The sequence below is a fragment of the Panulirus ornatus genome, chromosome 37 (genome assembly GCF_036320965.1).
Source record: "Panulirus ornatus isolate Po-2019 chromosome 37, ASM3632096v1, whole genome shotgun sequence".
Taxonomy (NCBI): Eukaryota; Metazoa; Arthropoda; class Malacostraca; order Decapoda; family Palinuridae; genus Panulirus; species Panulirus ornatus.
Window position 1 is genome coordinate 31,245,771 of NC_092260.1, and position 13,928 is coordinate 31,259,698.

The 13,928-nt window shown below is 40.1% G+C and overlaps 1 protein-coding gene across 3 annotated transcripts in view; it reads right to left on the bottom strand.

Moving 5' to 3' along the window:
* Positions 1–13,928, bottom strand: part of LOC139760686 (cytochrome P450 3A41-like) — a 51,292-nt gene that overhangs the window by 24,644 nt on the left and 12,720 nt on the right. For all 3 annotated transcript variants that reach the window (XM_071684241.1, XM_071684240.1, XM_071684239.1), the window contains exons 3-4: positions 4,729–5,407; positions 1,466–1,684 (exon numbers count right to left, since the gene is read on the bottom strand). In XM_071684241.1, coding sequence (XP_071540342.1) covers positions 1,466–1,684; positions 4,729–5,407 — 898 coding nt within the window. The remainder of the gene's footprint in view (positions 1–1,465; positions 1,685–4,728; positions 5,408–13,928) is intronic.

A 13,928-nucleotide genomic window follows, 5' to 3' on the forward strand; every position in this document is an offset into this window, starting at 1 on the left:
GATGGAACCATGGAAGCGGAAGTGGATCATAGGGTGGGGGAGGGGGCGAAAATTCTGGGAGCCTTGAAGAATGTGTGGAAGTCGAGAACATTATCTCGGAAAGCAAAAATGGGTATGTTTGAAGGAATAGTGGTTCCAACAATGTTGTATGGTTGCGAGGCGTGGACTATGGATAGAGTTGTGCGCAGGAGGATGGATGTGCTGGAAATGAGATGTTTGAGGACAATGTGTGGTGTGAGGTGGTTTGATCGAGTAAGTAACGTAAGGGTAAGAGAGATTGTGTGGAAATAAAAAGAGCGTGGTTGAGAGAGCAGAAGAGGGTGTTTTGAAATGGTTTGGTCACATGGAGAGAATGAGTGAGGAAAGATTGACCAAGAGGATATATGTGTCGGAGGTGGAGGGAACGAGGAGAAGAGGGAGACCAAATTGGAGGTGGAAAGATGGAGTGAAAAAGATTTTGTGTGATTGGGGCCTGAACATGCAGGAGGGTGAAAGGAGGGCAAGGAATAGAGTGAATTGGAGCGATGTGGTATACCGGGGTTGACGTGCTGTCTGTGGATTGAATCAAGGCATGTGAAGCGTCTGGGGTAAACCATGGAAAGCTGTGTAGGTATGTATATTTGCGTGTGTGGACGTATGTATATACATGTGTATGGGGGTGGGTTGGGCCATTTCTTTCGTCTGTTTCCTTGCGCTACCTCGCAAACGCCGGAGACAGCGACAAAGCAAAAAAAAAAAAAAAAAAAAAAATATATATATATATATATATATATATATATATATATATATATATATATATATATATATTATACTTTATCGCTCTCTCCCGCGTTAGCGAGGTAGCGCAAGGAAACAGACGAAAGAATGGCCCAACCCACCCACATACACATGTATATACATACATGTCTACACACGCACATATACATACCTATGCATCTCAACGTATATATATATTTATATATATATATATATATATATATATATATATATATATATATATTTTTTTTTTTTTTTTTTTTTTTTTTTTTGCTTTGTCGCTGAATCTCACATCCATGTGCCACAGTTCAGACACGTATTCTTCCGTGTAGGTTAATACACTTTCAATTTCTCTTCACTAAAGCTTTCAGTGCATCTCCAATTTTCCCTCATTGCATAAGTCTACACTCTACCTGAGCTTTCCCGCTACAGAACTGTTACTAAACAGTCATGTAGACTGATATCATACTGCCATATTCCATCCCTTGTTAAAACCACAGGTTTCTTTTCATTAGCTTTCGCTTTTGTAACATCCCCGTATGTGTACCATCCAAGCGGCCAATGAGTCTGTGCAGCCCTTCTGCAACTTAACAACATAACATCATTGGCAAACAGCAAGTGATGCCTTTATAACCGTTTCTCCAAGATTTATTCTAAATGTCAAATATTAACGTTGGCTCATGAAATGCTGGCTAATGAAATTTCTTACCCATAAGACAAGCATCGAGAAACTTGGCCTCTAGGATGCCTTGGTAGGTGACGCCTCCATGTTCCCGAACCATATCCTGCAACTCTTGACGGAGTCGCAGCTGTTCCTGCTGATGCTTGGCCAGCAGGAAAGATGAGAAAGCCAAAGTGGATGCTGTGGTGTCATAGCCAGCTAGCAGGAAGAGTATACTCTGAGCTACCATACTACTGTCGTCTAGAACTGAAATAGAAGAGGGGACTTCTGTAAGACAAACGTTAATACGATATATATAATTCTTTTTTCTTATCATTTTATTATACGTGGGAGACGTATAAAAGAAAGAGACAGGAGGTCAAGAGAAAGGTGCAAGAGGTGAAAAAAGGGCAAATGAGATTTGGGGTGAGAGAGTATCATTAAATTTTAGGGAGAATAAAAAGATGTTCTGGAAGGAGGTAAATAAAGTGCGTAAGACAAGGGAACAAATGGGAACTTCAGTGAAGGGCGCAAATGGGGAGATGATAACAAGTAGTGGTGATGTGAGAAGGAGATGGAGTGAGTATTTTGAAGGTTTGTTGAATGTGTTTGATGATAGAATGGCAGATATAGGGTGTTTTGGTCGAGGTGGTGTGCAAAGTGAGAGGGTTAGGGAAAATGATTTGGTAAACAGAGAAGTGGTAGTAAAAGCTTTGCGGAAGATGAAAGCCGGCAAGGCAGCGGGTTTGGATGGTATTGCAGTGGAATTTATTAAAAAAGGTGGTGACTGTATTGTTGACTGGTTGGTAAGGTTATTTAATGTATGTATGACTCATGGTGAGGTGATTGAGGATTGGCGGAATGCGTGCATAGTGCCATTGTACAAAGGCAAAGGGGATAAGAGTGAGCGCTCAAATTACAGAGGTATAAGTTTGTTGAGTATTCCTGGTAAATTATATGGGAGGGTATTGATTGAGAGGGTGAAGACATGTACAGAGCATCAGATTGGGGAAGAGCAGTGTGGTTTCAGAAGTGGTAGAGGATGTGTGGATCAGGTGTTTGCTTTGAGAATGTATGTGAGAAATACTTAGAAAAGCAAATGGATTTGTATGTAGCATTTATGGATCTGGAGAAGGAATATGATAGAGTTGATAGAGATGCTCTGTGGAAGGTATTAAGAATATATGGTGTGGGAGGCAAGTTGTTAGAAGCAGTGAAAAGTTTTTATCGAGGATGTAAGGCATGTGTACGTGTAGGAAAAGAGGAAAGTGATTGGTTCTCAGTGAATGTAGGTTTGCGGCAGGGGTGTGTGATGTCTCCATGGTTGTTTAATTTGTTTATGGATGGGGTTGTTAGGGAGGTGAATGCAAGAGTTTTGGAAAGAGGGGCAAGTATGAAGTCTGTTGGGGATGAGAGAGCTTGGGAAGTGAGTCAGTTGCTGTTCGCTGATGATACAGCGCTGGTGGCTGATTCATGTGAGAAACTGCAGAAGCTGGTGACTAAGTTTGGTAAAGTGTGTGAAAGAAGAAAGTTAAGAGTAAATGTGAATAAGAGCAAGGTTATTAGGTACAGTAGGGTTGAGGGTCAAGTCAATTGGGAGGTGAGTTTGAATGGAGAAAACCTGGAGGAAGTGAAGTGTTTTAGATATCTGGGAGTGGATCTGGCAGCGGATGGAACCATGGAAGCGGAAGTGGATCATAGGGTGGGGGAGGAGGCGAAAATTCTGGGAGCCTTGAAGAATGTGTGGAAGTCGAGAACATTATCTCGGAAAGCAAAAATGGGTATGTTTGAAGGAATAGTGGTTCCAACAATGTTGTATGGTTGCGAGGCGTGGGCTATGGATAGAGTTGTGCGCAGGAGGATGGATGTGCTGGAAATGAGATGTTTGAGGACAATGTGTGGTGTGAGGTGGTTTGATCGAGTAAGTAATGTAAGGGTAAGAGAGATGTGTGGAAATAAAAAAAGCGTGGTTGAGAGAGCAGAAGAGGGTGTTTTGAAATGGTTTGGGCACATGGAGAGAATGAGTGAGGAAAGATTGACCAAGAGGATATATGTGTCGGAGGTGGAGGGAACGAGGAGAAGAGGGAGACCAAATTGGAGGTGGAAAGATGGAGTGAAAAAGATTTTGTGTGATCGGGGCCTGAACATGCAGGAGGGTGAAAGGAGGGCAAGGAATAGAGTGAATTGGAGCGATGTGGTATACCGGGGTTGACGTGCTGTCAGTGGATTGAATCAAGGCGTGTGAAGCGTCTGGGGTAAACCATGGAAAGCTGTGTAGGTATGTATATTTGCGTGTGTGGACGTATGTATATACATGTGTATGGGGGTGGGTTGGGCCATTTCTTTCGTCTGTTTCCTTGCGCTACCTCGCAAACGCGGGAGACAGCGACAAAGCAAAAAAAAAAAAAAAAATATATATATCAGAAAATGTAAAGTGTTCTTAGGTACCTTGGAGATAAAATAGCACCGAATGGAACTATGGACGTGGAAGCGTCAGTGTGGACAAGGAGGCTAAGATTTTGGGAGCTTTGAAGAATGAGCAGAGAGATCGTTATCTGGGATGGCAAATGGGGGTGACTTAAGGTACAGTAATGCCGATAATATAATATGGACGAAAGACACTGAGGCATACATAAGGCAGTGCGGAGAAAGCTGGATGTGTTGGAAATTAGATGTTTGACGACAATGTTCGATGCGAGGAAGTTTGATCGAGTAATTAATAAAATGAAAAGAGAAAGGTGTGGTAATGAAAAATGTGGTTGAGAGACCTGAAAAGGGTGTGATGAAATTATTTGAACAAATGGAAAGAATGAGAGAGGGAAGGTTGACAAAGGGAATGTATGTGTCAGAAGTGTTGAGAACAAGGACAACTGGGATAGCAAATTGAAGATGGAAGGATGGAGTGAAAAAAGATTTTCATCGACTGGGGCATGAACATGCAAGAGTGAAAGGCATGCACCGGATATAGTGCATTAGAATTATGTGGTATACAGGGGTCTACGTGCTGTCAATGGACTTAACGAGGACATCTGAAGCATGCAGAGAAACCATGAAAATTAAGTAGGTGGTGTCTTGTTCTAGGTTAAGTCTTACCTAAAGATGGTAGCTTAACTAGCTATATATCATATTATCTGCAGCTACTTCACAAGGATCAATATTAAGATTTTATACCCCATTCAACAAAACACAACCTCATAACTTTAAAAAGATTTAGAAAATATCTCCATTTCAAAAATGATATTATCAACGCGTACAAGATTAAGCTTAAGAGAAGAAAGTGTTCTGCAATCCGTCACACAATGCATTCCTACCTTTTTTTTGGTTGGGGTTATCCAGGCCGGCGCGCGCCTCCAACAGCAGGTCAAGGAAGTCCCCACGCGTATGGCCCTTCTGTCTGGCTGTAATGGTCTCTTTAACCACTTCCATAAAGAAGTCTAATTCAGGAGGATTAAAGCGAAGCTTTAATACTTTGAATAAAGATGGCAAAGTTAGTAAGAGCAAAAATCTTATCCACCTTCCAAAAGTCAAAGAAAAAAACGGTGAGGCCTTCTTCGGAAACTCGGCATTATTGTCTTCAAAAGAATTACATTCTATTCCAAATGCACAAGAGGCAATTGTGTCCATAGTGAACCGCCCAAAGTTGTCTTTCATATTAACGGATGGCTGTATAGCTGCCTGTTTAAGGGAAAAGGAGACAAGGGTGTTGGCGATGTCACAGACTAAAGGGAACATTCCCCGTATCTTGCCCGAAGTAAATGTTGGCGTCATAATGGCTCGTAGATTCTTCCAATCTTCTCCTGTCTTCACGGTGAGCAGATCATTCATGACTTTTTCATTCTCGTTTTTCAAGTTAAATGTACGACGGTCTGTGAAGTGGTCAAAGTCTTTAACAAGGACTTGTTTAAGGAGATCTGGATCACCGATCATCAGAACTGGTTTAAGCATTTCATACGTCCCGCAGAAAGTTGATCCCCCATACTTGGTGTAAACCTATAGAAATATAAACACAACAAAGTATAAATACGAATGATCTTAATACATGAGTACGAATATCTTACTATATTTCACATAATAAGTGTTACTGGACTCAGCCTGCCTGATGTTACAACTCAAGTGAAAAGTCACTTTTGGTGAAGCTGTATCACCAAAGAACATGTCATTTCAAGGGATCCTAGTTAAACCCTTGACTACTTCAGCACTTGCTACGAAAAAGTACCAGATGGATTGAAGCTTGCTAATGTAACATCCATTTCCAAAAAAGGTACTAAATCACACTCCGGAAATTATGGCCCAATCGGGTTAGCGTCTGTAGTTAGTGAACTCACAGAAACCATCACTCCCGAAAAGATTTTGAACCACTTAAAGACACCAAGAATCTTTTAGTTCTCCCTTTTAATAATAATTTCACTTTACTTCCCATGTTGCTTAAATCCTTTAATGTAAATGTTGCCTTTAGCAACAATAATACTATAAAGAATATCTTAATCAGGAATTCACCAGAAAATTCTCTTTCGGCTCTGAGTAAAACGAAGCTCAAGGGTAAAATGGAAGATTGGTTTGAGAATGTCTTGGGAGTAAAGTCAGAAGTTAGTGAGAGGAAAAGACCTAAGGAAGGAGTAGCACTACTCCTGAAGCAGCAGTTGTGAGAATGTGATAGAGTGTAAGAAAGTAAACTCTAGATTGATTTGGGTGAAACTGAAAGTGGAAAGAGAAAGATGGGTGATTATTGGTGCCTATGCACCTGGCCAGGAGAAGAAAGATCATGAGAGGCAAGCGTTTTGGGAGCAGCTGAGTGAGTACGTTAGCAGCGTTGATGCACGAGACCGGGTTATAGTGATGGGTGATTTGAATACAAAGGTGAGTAATGTGGCAGTTGAGGGTATAATTGATGTAGATGTACATGGGGTGTTCAGTGTTGTAAATGAAAATGGTGAAGAGCTTGTAGATTTGAGTGCCGAAAAAGGGCTGGTGATTCGGAATACCTGGTTTAAAAAGAGAGATATACATAAGTGTACGCATGTAAGTAGGAGAGATGGCCATAGAGTGTTATTGGACTACGTGTTAATTGATAGGCGCGTGAAAGAGACTTTTGGATGTTAATATACTGAGAGGGGCAGCTGGATGGATGTCTGATCATTATCTTGTAAAGGCGAAGGTGAAGATTTGTAGAGGTTTTCAGAAAAGAAGAGAGAATGCTGGGGTGAAGAGAGTGATGAAAGTAGTGAGCTTGGAAAGGAGACTTGTGTGAGGAAGTACCAGGAGAGATTGAGTGCAGAATGGAAAAAGGTGAGAGGAAATGACGTAAGGGCAGTGAGGGAGGGAAGCAGTGACAGCTTGCGTAAAAGATGCTTGTGGCATGAGAAAAAAAGGGAGGTGGACAGGTTAGAAAGGGTAGTGAGTGGTGGGATGAAGAAGTAAGATTGTTCGTGAAACAGAAGAGAGAGGCGTTTGGACAATTTTTGCAGGGAAGTAGTGCGAATGACTGGGAAATGTATAAAAGAAAGAGGCAGGTCAAGAGAAAGGTGCAAGAGTTGAAAAAGAGGGCAAATGAAAGTTGGGGTGAGAGAGTACAATTAAATTTTGGGGAGAATATGAAGATTTTTGGAAGGCGATAAACAAAGTGCGTAAAACAAGAGACCAAATGGGAACATCGGTGAAGGGGGCTAATGAGGAGGAAATAACAAGTAGTGGTGAAGTGAGAGGGAGATGGAGTGAGTATTTTGAAGGTTTGTTGAATGTGTTTGATGATAGAGTGGCAGATATGAGACGTTTTGGTCGAGGTGGTGTGCGAAGTGAGGTCAGGGAGAATGGTTTGGTGAACAGAGATAAGGTAGTGAAAGCTTTGCGGAAGATAAGACCCGGCAAGGCGGCGGGTTTGGATGGCATTGCAGTGGAATTTATCAAAAAAGGGGGGTGACTGTTCTGTTGACTGGCTGGTAATGATAGTCACTGTATATGAGGTTCATGGTGAAGTGCCTGAGGATTGGTGGAATGCAGGCATAGCGCCATTGTACAAAGGCAAAGGGGATAAAGGTGAGTGTTCCAATCACAAAGGTATAAGCTTGTTGTGTATTCCTGGGAAATCATATGGGAGGGTACTTGGGAAGAGCAGTTTGGTTTCAGAAGTGATAGAGGATGTGTGGATCAGGTGTTTCCTTTGAAGAATGTATGTGAGAAATACTTAGAAAAACAGATGGATTTTTATGTAGCATTTATGGATCTGGAGAAGGCATATGATAGAGTTGATAGAGATGCATTGTGGAAGGTATTAAGAGTATATGGTTTGGGAGGTAAGTTGCTAGAAGCAGTGAAAAGTTTTTATCAAGAATGTAAGGCATGTGTACGAGTAGGAAGAGGAAAGCGATTGGTTTGCGGCAGGGGAGCGCGATGTCTCCATGGTTGTAAAATTTGTTTATGGAGGGGTTGTTAGAAAGGTGAACGCAAGAGTATTAGAGAGAGGGGTAAGTACGCAGTCCGTTATATATGAAAGGGCTTGGGAATTGAGTCAGTTGTTGTTCGCTGATGATACAGCATTGGTGGCCGATTCGAGAGAGAAACTGCAGAAGTTGGTGAATGAGTTTGGCAAAGTGTGAAAGAAAAAAGCCGAGAGTAAATGTGAATAAGAGCAAGGTTATTAGGTTCAGTAGGGTTGAGAGACAAGTAATTTGGGAGGCACGTTCGAATGGAGAAAAACTGGAGGAAGTGAAGTATTTCAGATATCTGGGAGTGGATTTCGCAGGGGATAAAACCATGGAAGCGCAAGTGAGTCACAGGAAAGGGGAGGGGGCGAAGGTTCTGGGAGCGTTGGAGAATGTGTGAAAGGCGAGAACATTATCTCGGAGAGAAAAAATGGTTATGTTTGAGGGCATAATGGTTCCAACAATGTTATATGGTAGCGAGGCATGGGCTATAGATAGGGATGTGCGTAGCAAGGTGGATGTGTTGCAAATGATATGTTTCAGAACAATATGTAGTGCGAGGTGGTTTGATCGAGTAAGTAATGAAAGGGTAAGAGAGATGTGCGGTAATAAGGTTTGGTTGAGAAAGCAAAAAAGGGTGTATTGAAATGGTTTGGTCACATGGTGAGAATAAGTGAGGAAAGATTGACAAAGAGGATATATATGTTAGAGGTGGAGGGAACGAGGAGAAGTGGGAGACCAAATTGGAGGTGGATGGATGAAGTGAAAATGATTTTGAGCGATAGGGGCCTGAACATGCAGGAGGGTATGTATGGACTTATCAAAACACATAAACAGAATTTTCCAGCAAGACCTATAGTGAGTTCAGTAGGCCCCATCACACATAAATTGTCAAAATGGTTAGTTTCTTTAGTAAGCCCTTTAATGTATAAGGTATCAAATTCTAATATCATGAACAATGAAGATTTAGTCAACAAGCTAAACAATATCAATGCTAATTTTGATTTCAAACTAGTTAGTTTTGAAGTTTCCTCACTTTTCACTAAAGTTCCAGTTGATGACCTTTTAGAATATTTATCTGATGTCTTGGATGATATTCATTTACATGTTTCAAAGTCTGTTTTCATTGAACTGATAAATTTGTGTATAAAAGACTGTGTATTTCAATTCAATGGAGATTACTATGCTCAAAAATTAGGTATGGCAATGGGTAACCATCTTTCACCTGTACTAAGTAAACTTTATATGGAATTTTTTGAAACAAAATTACCAAAGAATATCTTACCTTCTAACGCAATTTAGTTTAGGTATGTAGATGATGTTCTCTGTGTTTGGCCAACAAATGAAAATTTACAAATATTTCTCCCCTTACTTAACAATTTAGTATCTTCCATCAAATTTACTGTAGAAAATGAAAATAATGGTATGTTATTATTTTCAGATAGTATGATTCATTGGCAAGGAAACAAGTTTAAGTTTAGCATATACAGAAAACCCACCAATGTATGCTCATATATCCATTATCTCAAAATGACAGTTAAATTATCATCATTTCAATCTATGTTCCTTAGGGCATTACGTATTTGCAGTCCAGAGTTTATTGATGATGAATTTGAGAAAATATATTCTATTGGATCTAAGTTAAAGTACCCTAGATCTTTCATTGATAAATCCCTTAAGTTAGCAAAGAAATCATTTTATAGAGTTGAGCCCAAACTTCCCATTGACACCAAGAATCTTTTAGTTCTCCCTTTTGATAATAATTTCACTTTACTTCCCATGTTGCTTAAATCCTTTAATGTAAATGTTGCCTTTAGCAACAATAATACTATAAAGAATATCTTAATCAGGAATTTACCAGAAAATTCTCTTGGATGCATCTATAAAGTGCCTTGAGGAAATTGTGATAAATTTTATGTTGGTCAGACAGGTAAGGATCTTTCTGTTAGACTTAAGCAACATAAATATAGTATAAGAACGGGACAAGAATCAAATGCCTTGTTTAATCACGTTAAAAACTATGATCACTGTATTCACTGGAGTAATGCCATCTCAGTTATCAACTCTAACTCTATTACCAAGAGAAATATAATTAAATCTTGTATTATCAAATACACAAAGAATTGTAATCTTAATATTAGTGATGGTCTATACAAATTATATGACTTTATTGTTGATAAAATTTGCAAAATGATAAGTTTATGAACGCTCGTTGTATGTTTTGGACAATCACATGTTTACCAAATGGCGTCCTAGCTTCGTCTCTTCGATGTATATTAACTGACTGTTATATCTCTCTCTTGTGTCTCACTTGATGATGTGATTATTACACGAAAGTGCACTTGGGAACTTTTCGTGTTTCATTTTCCCCGTGGACTCATAGGAATATATATATATATATATATATATATATATATATATATATATATATATATGGTTGTACTTTGTGTAATGAAGAAAATTGAGAAACATCATAAGCCAATATTCCTGTTTCATGATAAGAGAAGTGGACCAGGCAGTATGATACAGTGGTTAAATTGATGAGAACTACTATTGACGTTTGTGTAAATAAATTATAAATTTCCCTTTTCCATAGCCAGAGGTTGAACCATTATGTGACATTCATTTTTTCATTTCATTTCAAGCTAGAAGTTTCAGTTTACTAAATTATTCCTTACATTTTTCATATGTATATATATATATGTATATATATATATATATATATATATATATATATATATATATATATATATATATATATATATATATATATATATATATATATGTGTGTGTGTGTGTGTATGTGTATGTGCGTATGTATGTGTATGTATATATATATATATATATATATATATATTTATATATATATATATATATATATATATATATATATATATATATATATATATATATATATATATATATATATATATATATATATATTATCCCTGGGGATAGGGGTGAAAGAATACTTCCCACGCATTCCTCGCGTGTCGTAGAAGGCGACTAGAGGGGACGGGAGCGGGGGGCCAGAAATCCTCCCTCCTTGTATTTTTTTAACTTTCTAAAATGGGAAACAGAAGAAGGAGTCACGCGGGGAGTGCTCATCCTCCTCGAAGGCTCAGACTGGGGTGTCTAAATGTGTGTGGATGTAACCAAGATGTGAAAAAAGGAGAGATAGGTAGAATGTTTGAGGAAAGGAACCTGGATGTTTTGGCTCTGAGTGAAACGAAGCTCAAGGGTAAAGGGGAAGAGTGGTTTGGGAATGTCTTGGGAGTAAAGTCTGGGGTTGGTGAGAGGACAAGAGCAAGGGAAGGAGTAGCAATACTCCTGAAACAGGAGTTGTGGGAGTATGTGACAGAATGTAAGAAAGTAAATTCTCGATTAATATGGGTAAAACTGAAAGTTGATGGAGAGAGATGGGTGATTATTGGTGCATATGCACCTGGGCATGAGAAGAAAGATTATGAGAGGCAAGTGTTTTGGGAGCAGCTGAATGAGTGTGTTAGTGGTTTTGATGCACGAGACCGGGTTATAGTGATGGGTGATTTGAATGCAAAGGTGAGTAATGTGGCAGTTGAGGGAATAATTGGTATACATGAAGTGTTCAGTGTTGTAAATGGAAATGGTGAAGAGCTTGTAGATTTATGTGCTGAAAAAGGACTGGTGATTGGGAATACCTGGTTTAAAAAGCGAGATATACATAAGTATACGTATGTAAGTAGGAGAGATGGCCAGAGAGCGTTATTGGATTACGTGTTAATTGACAGGCGCGCGAAAGAGAGACTTTTGGATGTTAATGTGCTGAGAGGTGCAACTGGAGGAATGTCTGATCATTATCTTGTGGAGGCTAAGGTGAAGATTTGTATGGGTTTTCAGAAAAGAAGAGTGAATGTTGGGGTGAAGAGGGTGGTGAGAGTAAGTGAGCTTGGGAAGGAGACCTGTGTGAGGAAGTACCAGGAGAGACTGAGTATGGAATGGAAAAAGGTGAGAACAATGGAAGTAAGGGGAGTGGGGGAGGAATGGGATGTATTTAGGGAATCAGTGATGGATTGCGCAAAAGATGCTTGTGGCATGAAAAGAGTGGGAGGTGGGTTGATTAGAAAGGGTAGTGAGTGGTGGGATGAAGAAGTAAGATTATTAGTGAAAGAGAAGAGAGAGGTATTTGGACGATTTTTGCAGGGAAAAAATGCAATTGAGTGGGAGATGTATAAAAGAAAGAGACAGGAGGTCAAGTGAAAGGTGCAAGAGGTGAAAAAGAGGGGAAATGAGATTTGGGGTGAGAGAGTATCATTAAATTTTAGGGAGAATAAAAAGATGTTCTGGAAGGAGGTAAATAAAGTGCGTAAGACAAGGGAGCAAATGGGAACTTCAGTGAAGGGCGCAAATGGAGAGGTGAAAACAAGTAGTGGTGATGTGAGAAGGAGATGAAGTGAGTATTTTGAAGGTTTGTTGAATGTGTTTGATAATAGAGTGGCAGATATAGGGTGTTTTGGTCGAGGTGGTGTGCAAAGTGAGAGGGTTAGGGAAAATGATTTGGTAAACAGAGAAGAGGTAGTAAAAGCTTTGCGGAAGATGAAAGCCGGCAAGGCAGCAGGTTTGGATGGTATTGCAGTGGAATTTATTAAAAAAGGGGGTGACTGTATTATTACTGGTTGGTAAGGTTATTTAATGTATGTATGACTCATGGTGAGGTGCCTGAGGATTGGCGGAATGCGTGCATAGTGCCATTGTACAAAGGCAAAGGGGATAAGAGTGAGTGCTCAAATTACAGAGGTATAAGTTTGTTGAGTATTCCTGGTAAATTATATGGGAGGGTATTGATTGAGAGGGTGAAGGCATGTACAGAGCATCAGATTGGGGAAAAGCAGTGTGGTTTCAGAAGTGGTAGAGGATGTGTGGATCAGGTGTTTCCTTTGAAGAATGTATGTGAGAAATACTTAGAAAAGCAAATGGATTTGTATGTAGCATTTATGGATCTGGAGAAGGCATATGACAGAGTGGATAGAGATGCTCTGTGGAAGGTATTAAGAATACATGGTGTGGGAGGCAAGTAGTTAGAAGCAGTGAAAAGTTTTTATCGAGGATGTAAGGCATATGTACGTGTAGGAAGAGAGGAAAGTGATTGGTTCTCAGAGAATGTAGGTTTGCGGCAGGGGTGTGTGATGTCTCCATGGTTGTTTAATTTGTTTATGGATGGGGTTGTTAGGGAGGTGAATGCAAGAGTTTTGGAAAGAGGGGCAAGCATGAAGTCTGTTGGGGATGAGAGAGCTTGGGAAGTGAGTCAGTTGTTGTTCGATGATGATACAGCGCTGGTGGCTGATTCATGTGAGAAACTGCAGAAGCTGGTGACTGAGTTTGGTAAAGTGTGTGAAAGAAGAAAGTTAAGAGTAAATGTGAATAAAAGCAAGGTTATTAGGTACAGTAGGGTTGAGGATCAAGTCAAGTGGGAGGTAAGTTTGAATGGAGAAAAACTGGAGAAAGTAAAGTGTTTTAGATATCTGGGAGTGGATCTGGCAGCGGATGGAACCATGGAAGCGGAAGTGGATCATAGGGTGGGGGAGGGGGCGAAAATCCTGGGAGCCTTGAAGAATGTGTGGAAGTCGAGAACATTATCTCGGAAAGCAAAAATGGGTATGTTTGAAGGAATAGTGGTTCCAACAATGTTGTATGGTTGCGAGGCGTGGGCTATGGATAGAGTTGTGCGCAGGAGGATGGATGAGCTGGAAATGAGATGTTTGAGGACAATGTGTGGTGTGAGGTGGTTTGATCGAGTAAGTAACGTAAGGGTAAGAGAGATGTGTGGAAATAAAAAGAGCGTGGTTGAGAGAGCAGAAGAGGGTGTTTTGAGATGGTTTGGGCACATGGAGAGAATGAGTGAGGAAAGATTGACCAAGAGGATATATGTGTCGGAGGTGGAGGGAACGAGGAGAAGTGGGAGACCAAATTGGAGGTGGAAAGATGGAGTGAAAAAGATTTTGTGTGATCGGGGCCTGAACATGCAGGAGGGTGAAAGGAGGGCAAGGAATAGAGTGAATTGGATCGATGTGGTATACCGGGGTTGACGTGCTGTCAGTGGATTAAAACAGGGC